The sequence below is a fragment of the Hetaerina americana genome, unplaced genomic scaffold (assembly GCF_022747635.1).
Source record: "Hetaerina americana unplaced genomic scaffold, ioHetAmer1.1.p SCAF_7, whole genome shotgun sequence".
NCBI classification, from domain to species: domain Eukaryota; kingdom Metazoa; phylum Arthropoda; class Insecta; order Odonata; family Calopterygidae; genus Hetaerina; species Hetaerina americana.
The window spans coordinates 74,740,754-74,754,824 of NW_027287316.1; the positions used below are offsets into that span (position 1 = coordinate 74,740,754).

The following is a 14,071-nucleotide window of genomic DNA, read 5'->3' on the forward strand; positions in this document are numbered from 1 at the left end:
GAAGGACGTGCCATTTCAGTTCCAGAGTGCATTATCCAGGGCCGGGGCGGGATTGTACAAGTGGGGGTGGAAAAGAGGGGGGGTGGGGCGAAAGGGGAGGGAGAGGGGGATGGAAGGGCCGAGATGCCTCTCCTCACGCGTACCTCGCCTTTCTTCGCTGCTCTCACGTCCACTCCTACGTCCTCTTCCCTTCGTCTCCTCCGTCAAAGAAGGGAAGAACGGAGATAGAGCGATAGTAGGAATGCGGAGGAAGTTGATGAGACTTCCCAGAACTCCTGCCGGGTGAAAGGCAGGGAAAAAGAGCAAGAGGAACCTTTTCTTCTTCAACAAGAAGAGAAAGAGAGAGAGAGAGGGGCGAGAGAAAAGTGCGGCGTGTTTCGCCGAGGTTCGTGATATAGCTGTTGGTGTATCTGATCTGTGCTAGTGTGCACCTCGGCGAAGAAAACGGAGCGACGTGGACCCTAGCTCTATTTTTCCCCTTTATTTCTCTCGGTTATCTTCTGTTTTATTTTCTTTTCCAGGCTCCATCCCGCGACTTCGCGTTTAAAAAAAGATACTCGCTGAGAATATCGCGACTAAGCCGTCCACTCCCAAGACGGTGGGGAGTGGAGACTTAACCCCTCGCCTCTTCGGGATTTCTTTTCTCGTCCCTTGCCGTTGTTGAGCACACTGTGGCTGGTTTTAAGGCGTGTCGCAAAGGTACCAGGGAAAAAAATCATCAAATCCATTCGAGACAATTATTTACCACTCTTGGAGTCTACCCTTCGTTAATTGATTCCATTGCAGCTCGCTAAATGCTGAGAACGCAATGAAAAAAAATCATTGCCTTCAATGCTCTCTCCCTCTATACCTTCTCTCCCCATTAACCACTTCTTTTCACGTTCGGAAACGATGATTAAATCGGAGAGAAAAAATGACTCGGTACGCGCCTCTTAATGATATTTAAATTCAATGAAGTCTCACCGCTAAACTGCTTACCAACGGAATTAAACGCTGAAAATCAAAAGGAGAAATAGTTATCAAAGATATAATTTCGTGTATAATTGAGATTTTTACCTCAAATGCAAATTCACGTCAAATTTATACGCGCGTACAGAGGAACGACAATTACTGGCAAAGCCCCGCCAAATCATTTTTCTGGGCTCTGATTAAGTGAAGATGCCAGATTGTGAATAATTTTTTTCCTTGGAAACTTATTTTGAATGCGCGTAGAGACCGAAAAACCTGAAAAAGACAGGTGGGCTTCGACTTAAGTTAATTCTTATAAAATAAAGGAATTAAATGAATCTGATCAAATTTTTACTAAATGAATAATATTGCACATTCGACACAGAGAAGGTAGTTATTGACTTGTTAAATGCATAAACGATCTTTGTGTATAAATTCTCAAGTAAAAGTGTCGGCTTAATTATCATTAATAATAATTAATAATTATAATTAATTAATAATAATTAATTAATTATAATTAATTATATAATTAATTAATTATAATTATTTGCAAATAAAAAAGTCACTCATTCAACTCCATTTCGCATCGCTGCGTGGACTACAGGACAATTAGTTTGATATCCCACGCAGCTAAAGTTGTTCTCAGGATCATAAACAAAAGGATAGAGAGTAGGGCAAATGGTTACTTAAGGGATGATCAGTTTGGGTTTTGGAAGGGGCGAGGTACGCGTGATGCCATTGCAGTAATGAGATTATTAATCGAGAGGAATATGGAACACAACCAGGAGGTATTTGCCTGTTTCGTAGATTTCGAAAAAGCGTTTGATAGAGTGAATTGGGAAAAACTAATGAGTATATTGCAGAAAATAGGAATAGATTGGAGGGAAAGGAGGCTAATCCGCAACCTGTACATGTCTCAGACTGCTCAGGTGCGGGTGGGAAACGGGGAGTCAGGATGGGCAGTGTTAGGAAGGGGTGTAAGGCAGGGTTGCCCATTATCACCGTTGCTGTTCAACCTGTACGCAGAAGAAATGATCAAAGAGGCATGGGAGGAACTGGAGGTAGGAATGAAAGTGGGCGGGGGATTCGTAAAATCAGTTAGGTTTGCTGATGATCAAGCTTCAGCCTGTCAGTCAGCCAAGGGGTTGCAAGCATTGCTGAGTGAATTGGTAATTCAGTGCGACAGGTATGGGATAAGAATCAATATTAATAAAACAAAGGTTATGCGATTCTCAAGAAAGAAAAAGGCTAAGCTTAACATTAAAATAGGAGGGCAAAAACTAGAGCAGGTTAAACATTTTACGTATCTCGGTGGTGTTTTGGACCAACACGGTCAAAGTAGTAGGGACGTAAGGAGAAGAATTGCGCTAGGCAAAGAGGCTTTCACAAGGAGGAGGGAGTTGATAACAGGGACATTGAGTAAGGATGTTAAGAAAATACTCTAAAAACCTTGATGTGGAGCGTAGCTATGATGATCAAGCTTCAGTCTGTCAGTCAGCCAAGTACGGCGCCGGTTAGTACGGCGCGGAAATGTGGTCGTTGAAGCAGGAGGATAGACGTAGACCGGAGACTTTTGAAATGTGGGTGTGGAGAAGAATGGAGAAGGTGAAATGGACAGAGAAGAAAACAAATGAGAAAGTACTTGGTATGGTGGGCGAAGAGAGGGGTTTGTTGGGAGAAATCCTATGGAGGCAGGAAAAGTGGATGAAGGGGGTTTTGACCGGCAGCGGGATGTTGTAGACTGTAATTGAGGGGAAAATGTTGGGCAAACGAGGAAAGGGAAGGAACAGGATAGGGTTGTTGGACGGGATGAAGGGAGGAAGAAGGTACTCAGAGATGAAGAGGGACCTGATGTAGAGTAGGATGTTGTGTTTTCATAGGTATCACTAAATATTTAATTAGTAATTATGTCCACCTAAAAACCTACCTTAACTGGTAGATTACCTAATAATAATTTAAAATAGTTATATATATATATATACCCTTTTTCGCTCTTCTGATTAAACCAATGTATTTCAACGCCACCCACGCTAATCTAAAACCACCAATGTCTTCGTCAAAGCATTTCCTTTCACTCTGAAAAGTATTCGAACGTACAAATGGTTAGGATGATAAAAACTAAAGCATCCTCATAATTTTCTTTGGTCTACAACATAACATCAGTTTACGGAAGAATGCTCCCTTCCGAAATAACCTCCTTTTTTCATAAATTTCGAAGGCCTTCACTATGGAATGGTTAATCCACATCTCTTTCATATCCTTACACTTGACGACCCAATCAATTCGGCATTTTTAGGTGAATCCAATATTCTGTAGTAGATATTTGCACATTTTTTTCAATATTTCGCCGAATAACTTCCTTCTCTCTTCCGTGGAATATATATAGCTGTTTAGAGCAAACTTGGATCGATTTAAAGGCTGTTCGATGAAAGGCCTGTGAAGCGGATACTTGCCTCAGCAGGATATGCACACTGCTTTGATCCGTGTGTCCCTATCATCGTACCCAATAGTCAGGCATGTGGAACGATAGCAGTTACCGATACTTCTTTGGTCTCTCATTTATATGTTGATTTTGTTAATAAATTTAATAAATATCGTTTAAATTTAATGCTATTCATTCCTCGTACCATGTTGCCGGGGTATTTTGAGGTTTGGTAGGAACAAAGTAATTCATACATTGAGAAGAGTGAGAATTTTCGCTTAAATATTAGAAATGTGTGCACACTATTGAAGTAATGCCATATTATTGACATCCTGCGTGAAAAAGTGACCATTCAATCTCATTCGTTTCACCAATATTAAGTAACTGCTATTTAATGTGCCAAAAGTACGAAGAAAGTAAATTGTATGATAGATCAAGAATTATCCATCCTATTTGTGACGAAATTTCGCTAAGTTTTAAAATGAAAAGAAAATCAGTTCAGGAACAGTAACCATCACATTATTTCTAAGCAAAAATCCCATCATTCATTTCACTCTGAATTAAACCCCGACGGAAAGCTCGACCAAGTGCTTTGAAGTTACATGATTTCCACATCATAAGATAATTAACAATTTTTGCAAAAAAAGTAAAATTGTAGTAATTGTATATTGTTTCTAGCTCTGGTAAAAAATATTGATCTCAATCCGCCAAGTATAAAGTTAGGACGTTATACGCGACAAAGAAGAATCCAACTCAAAGAACACGTGAGTAAAAAAATTTTAATTTTTGCAAACGAGGCTCTTGAAGAAAACAATAGAAAAAATTAGAAATAGAAAACAATAGAAAAAATTAGAAATAGAAAACAATAGAAAAAATTCAAAGTGCGAAATCATTCAATAAATAAATGCGACTTCATGTAGTCGCAACCAAAAGAAGTAATAATAAGAGACCGCATAATAACTTCAGGCAATTATTTCCACTCAACAACAGTAAGTAGCAGAGTTGAATGAAATAGTCACCGTATCATTCCTTGCTTATCTCGTTGATTGGATATGAATATGATTTAAAATATATTTATCATTGGTCAAAATAACCATTTTGGTTACATGAAGAACATCTAGAATATTATGAAATTTTAACATCACATTCTGCAACGCACAAGTGCTCTTGGGCTATGACCTACCTAATTTTTCTATGATATAGAACCGAAATCACTGTCCTTATTTCAATACCAAAGTTTGCTTAGCTAAGATCTGGATGAGTCATACATGATAAAATAATTTTTAGGTCTAAAATGAGAAAGAGTAGGAAAAACATTGACAAAGCACACAAATAAATGCAACGTTGATGAGGATAAATTGAATTGGACAGATACTGTACGAGCATTGGTATATGCTCATATTCTAAACCTAAGTACCCAAATAAAAATTATATTTCGAAAATAACTAAACCAATTCTGACGCATGGCGTTGTAATTGATTCATGTTATGTCTTGTATGGACTAAAAACTCTTATAGTATAGACCAAAGCCAAATAAACGCGAGTGAAACCTCAGCAAAAGCAGATTAGAACTTTCATATTTGAAATTGGCAAAAGACATTTGTTCTCCGATTGTAGGAAGCATGGGGTCTGTAAAATAACGCTGAATTGGTTCTGCCTGAGAGCATTTTAACCGTGCCATAATGCGACCTCTGAAGGACTGAATTAGATGGACTACTCTTAGAGACACGGGAACCTCGTTTGTGTAACCCTCCCCCCCCCTCCGATTCAAAGAGCGCCCTGATACAACTCAGAGAGCACATACATCATTCGAGGCTTTATGCTGATTCAATCCCACTCTGTTCCTTTGGAGTCAATCGGATAATCTGGTGGGAGCAGTGCATTAGACGAATTAATCCGTTTAGCATGAAGGTGCCGCCGTTAAATTAGTTTTCTACCACTCATCTCGAGGGAACTTTACGAAAAACGCTCGAAACTATTCTCCTCTTTCACGTCAGCAGGTGGATTTCAATTCCACCCCCACCTCGAAATATATAGAATTCTCATTTCTACTGCATTCCCGTTTTTTTTTGGCGTCATTCCCTCGGAAGGGATTAAGAAATCGGTCTACATTTGACTTTCAAAGGAATGGAAAACTTCCTGATCGGCCTAGCGTCACATCTCAGTCGCATGAATAAAGGAACGGAATTTTTCCCAAGAGAAAAGACACGGTAAATAACAGGGCGAAAGAAAAGTTCGCTTTGGCGAAGTCCTCTTTTTCTTTCTCATTTGCACAATCCATAAAACAAAAGATGTTCTTCTGCTGGATTCAATCCTGCGACGAACGGTAATTAAATCATTATACGCGACGGTCTACGTTTATCCAAATTAGTTACTGTCTTGACCGATTTTTCGGATAGAAAGTCGAACAATTTTTTTCAAAATTATTAATTAAATTAAGAGCTTCTCAGACAAGTACGGGTAATACGGGAAATATCCTTATTTTATTAAAGCACTAATTTTTATATATCCCCGAATTATCTTTAGAATTAACCCTATATTAACCATAGTTTTTTAATATAATAACGTGAATCATGATTATGCCTAGACGATGGACACTATATTTCAGTGAATTTCAACACTTTAATTTTTATTGACGAACGATTTTGAAAACAGATTAGCGTTAACCACCAAATTTATAAAAGAGAGAAAAATTAGAAAAACTTAGGCATTTTACATTCTTTTTATACAATGTTTCGGAAAAAACCCAAAACAATTTATAAATATGACATGCCTCTTTGGGTATCTGTATAAATTGTATCTTTTCATCAGATGTGGTACCCCTTCTGTAGGAATAATTGACTTGTCAGACTTTACATATTTTATAAAGTAGAAAATTATTGAATTTGGAAGAGTTCTTTGAACCGCATTAAATTATATCCAATCGCCGTGAACCTTGAGATAGGTTTCAGAAGAATTTAATCTTGGTTGAGTGACTTAGTTTACGGACACAGAGGTAATGGAAGAAACATAAAGACAGTTTGGAGTCGGAATGTAGGAGGAAGGGATGAAGGGCACTTATCGAAACATGGGTAAGTGGAAATTCAGTTCACAAGACATATCAAAGTTACTTTTTGTGTATTTGAGACCAGGATATAACATCTAAAAAGTCAAGAATGGCACTGATGCGTTTAGACCACAACTGCGAATTTATATAATATGCATAAGCTTAGTAGACCAAAGAATATGCTTGGCAAACCTATTACACCCGCCCAGTCTGGGGAAAATAATGAAAACCTCAGAGGTATCATAAAGATACCAGTTTTCGCTAAGGTAATAAAGGAGAAGTTTCAAAAAGGAACATGTAGGAATAAGTGTTTCTTTGCATTAGATAGAATTTATCATGAAACTGTATCGGGAACCTAGACTTTTGCAAAGATCGATATAATTTAAGAAACAAAGCAATCCAAACGACAATTGCGAATTTTCTTAAACCACCATTACAATAAATAAGCGCCACAGAAAAATTCAGAATAAAACTACGTAATCTATGAGTGATGAACATTGTATAACGCTAATGATACATCAAGAAACTAATTGGCTAACAACATAGACATCGAAGAAATTTCTACTAATTATTAAATAAAAAAGACATACAATCTCTATATTAGGAATTATAATTCTCTGGAATAATTATAGATTAAAAGTACAGAAGATCATAGTAAGAAGGGTTCGAACTAGCCGGAAATAATGTATTCACTATCATTACTTATAATAAAAAGAAGCACCGTAGGAATATATTTTCGTGTTTACAGCTTATTTCCAATATTCATGCGTCCAAAAATTTTCATCAGTTATGACACTGCTACAGGATATACTCTTTGAAGCTGGTGACTTGATTGCTGCGTCATAATTCAGATTTAATATTATTACCAGAGGATGTACGGTCCAGACCGTCAATTACAGCAGTTCTCTCATTATGTCAAAATTATTTTCTTTAACACATGTATTCTCATTTCATCATATACGCGAGGTACTATCACAATGTATTTCTATACAAAAATCAAAGATTATTCGGATTAAATAATATATCATGTGCTCCAAAAATGTGAGGAAGGGATGCCAAATGAATTAAATTAATAGGTTGGCCAGGAATTAGATGGTTTATAATGCCAGGAGATTTCTAGGTTTTCAATGATAAAAATTAGTTTTCAAAGGTATTGTGCTGTCATTTTGGTTACCCCGAACCCCTGTGCAATACGAAGGACACTGCTAATTTTACATTCGCTAATATTCCAACATTTTCCCCTAGTAGAGTAGGCATTCATGGACATACAATGAATTAATAAAAAAAAAGGTTTCACCAATTGAATAGCTAACCCAAAAAATATCCCGCAACGGCAGAGAGATCACTTGGCTTGCAGTCTTGGAGCCTCACATTGGAGTTTTTAACTTCTTAAAGAATCTACATGAATGTTAACGGTGCCATGACGCCTTTGCGCTTTTTGTTGCCAGAATACAGGAAACACAAATTCGTAAAATAGTGATACAACAGGGAAACATCAGGGGGCACCTATTGTTACGGACATATAATAATTCCGATTATGGAGTATATGTACGTATCTCTACTTTAGTTTTGTCGGTCATGCAAGTAAGTGTCTAATGAGTATCCTTAGGCGGTATAGTTGTAGTGCGGCGGTAGACAAGCAGTTGTTTGTCGGTTCGGTTAACGATACGATTTCTCTTTCCGAGCACACACATATATTTCGCAAAATTTACTTACTTTCAGAAAACATTATGCATTGAAATCCGTTACTTTCAAAATCGCTGAATCAGTCAGTATCATATTCCTTAAAAGGTATTTTTCCTCCTACTTTCTAGTTCCAGTTTCCAATTTTCCAGTAAAATAACTTTAATTCTCCAAAGTTTCAGGTGTTTTCATGATTATTCCTGTCCCTGGTTTTCTTCCCGGTTATCAAGAATTCAAGTATTGTAAGCAACCCTGATGCAACCAATTGATTCAAGTAAATTTGATTTAAAATCACGGCGAGTGACTCTGTAACTATTAAACATCAGGTAGAAACTCTCTGACGACAATTAAACACAATGATAGATTAACATATCTATTGAAAAATTTCAAATGCTGTTAATACCATTACATACCAATGGCACTGGCACACTGTGAGGCCGAGCACCGAAAGGAGAAATCTGAAGGGTTTGCTGTTCATTAATTTCACAATATTAAGGAATGGAAAATAACAGGATGGATATTATCAGGATATTAAAGATGGATGTAAATTAAAAATTGCATTAAAATATTAAAGAAAAATGACTTACTTTTTAGCGATTACTTCCTCAAATATAATAGGTATTTGTGATCAGTAATGTTATGAAATACTATATACCCACATAAAACAGTTGATTTCGTAATCATACTACCCTAATTATAAAAAAGAACTATGTGAGTTGTTAATGTTTCATCGCTCCCATTATTTAGTTTAAAATTCATCATTTTTCTTCTATTTCCATTCGAGAATCTCTATTTCTAAAGAACAATTAACGAATACCGAAGTACTCCCAATTCTTCTTGGCAATTCGACCCACTTCACGCAGCCAACTGTTAATTTTTTTTTTATTTTTGGTGTAAAATTCAAGAGAAGATTTCAAGGTGGATTTACGCTACATACGTTATTAAAGTAAAAATCGCGAAGCTACCCCTTCTTAATATTTATTTTGTGTTCAAACAAGGGGGGGTAACATACAGGTATATAATAACACGCCAAACGCTTTCAAAAAAGGAGTTTTGTATGCTGCCGCATCCTGCATTAATGCGAACTTTCATCGAAAGGCATGTTACTGAAAAATACAGAAACGGTGTCCCACGAAAGAGTTCTTGCTGTCATCCATCCCGGACCAGCTTTTCAAAGCCGCATTAACTGTCACATTTCGGCATCAAATGATCTCTTGATAGTCGAGGGCCATTGAAAGTCAGGCGTTGTGCTTCCTGCCGATGCGAGGGTGAATTTATGGTGGTGACCTGTCTGACGCTCTTCATTTCGTTTTTTCTTGTACGGAGGGAAAGCAATGCAATCATAATTCGGTTACATGAACCATTCGGCTACGGATCGCTTTATCTAATCATTCAGACGTTTTGACTTTGTTATCTTCGGACGCCTTGGTATTGCGCTTTAACTGATGTCCTCGTATTGTGTACATTCGCGACCTATTAGATTTCAAATGTATCAAACGCGCGAGACACCGAAACCACGCAGACTGCAAGCATCTAGGCACGAAGATTATTTTGTTGCCACGGTAACACAAATATCGCATGGAAAAAACGGATTTAGTGCAACTAAAATAAACGAAAAGCATAAAATGATGAAAAATCATAAAAATTAATACGATTTTCTAAAAGTTGCTGAAGTATATTTAGGTGCGAAAGTCTTTTTTGTTAAAAGAAATTTTAAACGTACATAATATGTCCCATTTTTCCCTAAATAAAATAAGTGCACATGAGGAAACGTAAAACCAGGTTAATTTCGCACGATTAGAAATCACTCAATTCAGTTGACTACCTGGAGGTCGCGATTGGCTTTCTTGAAAGCTATAGGTATCTAGCTATCTATAAATTGGTTCACAGAGAAACAGTAATTACCTACATGCAACTAAGGATCTCGTGAGGCTCTAACCAACTAAATGGTTGACGCCCAATAAAAAACGCTTGAATGGCAGTTTGAAAAGATGAAATCTTAAAATTTGCAAGAGTTAAAATTTTGGCTTCATTTGTAGCTTTCTGAAGAGTTCAAAGGTGAGTAAATGTTAAGGATTCCAATAACGGGGACTACATATTTAGATTTATGTCCACACAATAGTATGGACATAAATCTAAATATGTAGTCACTTGCATCCACCCAAGTAATTCAAATTTATTGTACCACTAGATATCTCAACTAATTTGAACACCCAGAAATCGATCACGTTTCTACGTAGATCGCAATCAAATTTATATGTCGATTTTGACGTGGATGATCAAATCACAGAAATGACTTTCAGTACTTTTTTCATTCATTGTTTGGTATAAAATAAAGTCATCATTATACATAGGTAAAATTCGTTGATTAAAGGAGTGTGAACAATCCTCTTTTCGGTTCGTTTACGATGACTCAGGACAAAGTTTATTCCTGCACCAGGTAAAGAAATTGAAAGAGAATTCCCAAGTTATTATAAGTATATATAGATTAAATATCTGCACAAAAGGTATTGGCAATGAAAATATCTATGCACTCAAGCGATATTTACGTCATCTCAACGCGGAAAAAAAGGTACACTCATATTGTTTATTTTAGCTCGCCCTAACGCCACATCCGCGCTATTGTCTTATGACGCTGGGAGAGATCCCAAAATGTATTCAAAGCGTTCGAATCACATGCAAGTCGCAGTTTTTAATCCATTGGGTAGATGGGCATCACAGTGCAAACATGACCTTCCATCTGAGAATGAGAGGAGACTCTTCACAAAGAGGACTTCGCCCCTAGAAATAAATACCAGGGAGTGTTTGTGAGTGGAGATGGGGAAAAAAGAAAAAAAATTAAACGGGAAAAAAATCGTTTCCGCTGCACGTAATTTAAAATGAGGCGCGTGTTGTTCACGCTTTAGCGGTATTGGCCGACGGTTCCTGGAAGGAAGATGAAAAGGTAACGGGAGGGAGGTGGGGGGGGGGGGAGACAAAAGAGGTCGCGCTTATTCCAATCCCAAAGGAGAAAAGGTCCTCTGGAGCACTCACCTTGAATAGCGTCCGCATTCCTCGACGATCTCTATGAGGCCGCTGGATGGAGATACCCTTGGATAGTTACACCGGCGGAACGAGCCGAAGTAGGCGTCGACTGCTCCTAAGAGACGACCCTGCAATAGAGGAAAAGGAGATGAAGGGAGCTAGGATAACAAGTGCGTCGACATGACGTCTAAAAATAACGATCCTTTAATACACCCCACAAAAGAGTCTCCACTGCACAGTTACATATGTTAGTTAAAACAAGGAAGGAATATTGATTCATTGAATCTATACTTCTTTTTTTAACCTACTTATTTACATTTGGAAATGGATACGTGGACGTCACACGAATATTTGGAGTGAGGGCAATCAAACACGGACATATTATAACAAAATTTCAAAAAAATTCACGGTTTTTAAAATAGCCTACGGAATTTCATTTTTCGTTGATACAATACATTGATATATATATTTTTCGTTGATAAAATATCGCCTTTAAATCTTCTATGAATTCTTAGACGTTTCCTTTCAGAGCTATCACAATGTCGGGGTTAACTTCGATGGAGTATATGCCTACTGTTGAAATCACGGAATCAAAGTTGAGAGCTGGGACCAAAGAAATAAGTGTAATTTTTTTTGAGATCCTCGTTGAAAATTCAGGAAAACATGATAAATTATGACATCAGATATGGAAACGATCAATTAACCCAGAATATTTAACACAAAGTAGCCTTTGATTAATTTCACCATTAGACACTTGTAGTTCGAGTGGTAGCATTAGATTCAGAAATCAAATCAGCAAATTTCAAAGCTTCAGCGTTTTCGCTCTTGAATATACCGAAATGCAGATACCTAATTAGGTAAATAATCACTCAAAGAAAGGAAATAAATATTACATTTAAACATGAAAAGTGAGTTAAAATTGCCATTTCAAGCTGAATACCAAAGTTTACCTGATGGGTACCCGAGAAAATAGATAAAGGGTCTGAAAAAGCATTTTTTAAGAATAAATATTAAATTTTAAAACAAACATATCATCATCAGAGACTATAATTGAGCGAACTCTAATTCTGTTTGCAAAAAGGTAAATGGTTCCTTATACTGCGGGAAATAAAAAAATAAGTTTTTTTTTCAAAGGATCAATGCTAATAGGATTTGGTAACTCACCATAAATAAACTACGAATTACATGCAAGAACAAACAGCTGTAATCGATTTAAAATTGTTCTGCTAAAAAAAATGAACCAGCTCCTATTCCCCAAAAGGGGGCCGGAGAGCGGTGCCATTCTGTATCATAATTCCCTATAAAAACACTTGTAAATTTACCCTTAGTAAATGTGACCATTGACGGTTAATTCAGCAGCATAATATACGAATTCACAAATAATCACTTCCTCTTTAACAAGTACTCAGGTCTCTTTAATAATATTCCTATAAAAATGTTATTTCCCACTGATCAGGAAGCAAGTGGTAAATTACAGAAAAAAGAAATTTATTCATTTATCATTCGCTGCATGTACATACATACGTATCTTGACTATTTACTATCAGTCAATTAACACGGTGAAATTCTTCACATATGTTACAAAATCTCAGCTGGAATTTAAACAATGAGTAAAGTCAAAGAAAAGGTGAAAAAGAAACCAAAACTATTTGGAAAAAATTGCAAAAGTTAAAAAAAATCTAGTACCCAAAAATAAAAACAGTTTAAAAAGATGAATATACTTCATTAGCATGTCAAATAAAAAACAGAAATTTAATACCATTTTAATAAATACATTCCTCATTTGTATTTTAACAAGAATGGGATTTTTAGGAAATCGTGAACAGTTTCCAAAAAAATATGGCAGTGAATATCGGAGACATATATTTCAGCAACCAGATTTTATTAAAATTCGGAAATATTTTAACGTTTTCTTAGAATGTGTAAAAATATTATAGATACGGAATTAATTCGGCGATTATAACTCAGCAAAAAATTGTTCGCACGAAGGAATAGAGCAAAAATAAGTGAACTTCAGGAACATACAGTTAATTTAATTGCGGCATGAGTTTAATTATAATTAAACTCATATAATAATAACGAATATTGTTTTCTTGCTAAATTTAACGAGGTCTCTTAGCGTTTAAAAGGCTTCAATCTCATCCATAACTGATTTCCCATGAGAAAACGATGTAAAAGCATATCTAACATACGAGTATAAAATACGTAGGTATATAATAATTATTCAGAAAGATAAATAAATGAAAACTTAGAATCAAATTTTTAAAAAGTTGTTTTTACGTATACGAGAGGTGAGCAACAAGTTTTCAGCTACATTTTCTAGATACATGCCCTTGAAAATTCAAAATAATTAGGTGTGATAGTTCCATGGTTAGCTCGCTCGCCAGAGGATATTTATTTCAAGCCCAGTTGCTTTCTTCCAGGTATCTCCCGAGATGTTTTATTATAAAGAATGGAACTTCCTGTAAATCCACGCATCGGTAAAAAACTGTTTCCCTTTTCTCTCGCATGCTTTTTACACGGGTGTGTACAAAAGGGTGTTTCTCACGCTCACCGATCAAATCGACAATTGGGTTCCTTGCTATTGGAAATCTACGAATATTGGAAGTTTACTCAATGGCGGCATGAAAATACAATACGGACAAATTTTGGGGTAAATTGAACGCTCTCACAGTTTAACTTTAAATATAGGTTCAATCCATGCTCTCGAATTCTATAGACATTATGACAACTTATAATGATGGTGCAAGATGACTTTGTCACACAAAGACCCTCGCATCTAATTATGAAAGTATTTTAAAGGATGAGGGTATTTCCATTTCTCTTCTCCGACACTGGATTCATGCTTGGTTCCACTGCCCACAGTCTTCCCTAACGTAAGTTGCCTATATACGAGTTATTTATTATTCGTGAAACCACACGGAAACAATTCGGAAATCATTCAATAA

The 14,071-nt window shown here is 36.5% G+C and overlaps 1 protein-coding gene across 1 annotated transcript in view; it reads right to left on the reverse strand.

Moving 5' to 3' along the window:
* Window positions 1-14,071, reverse strand: part of LOC139696725 (LHFPL tetraspan subfamily member 6 protein-like) — a 964,114-nt gene that overhangs the window by 669,785 nt on the left and 280,258 nt on the right. Inside the window, exon 4 of the mRNA XM_071595561.1 lies at window positions 11,133-11,251. Coding sequence (XP_071451662.1) covers window positions 11,133-11,251 — 119 coding nt within the window. The remainder of the gene's footprint in view (window positions 1-11,132; window positions 11,252-14,071) is intronic.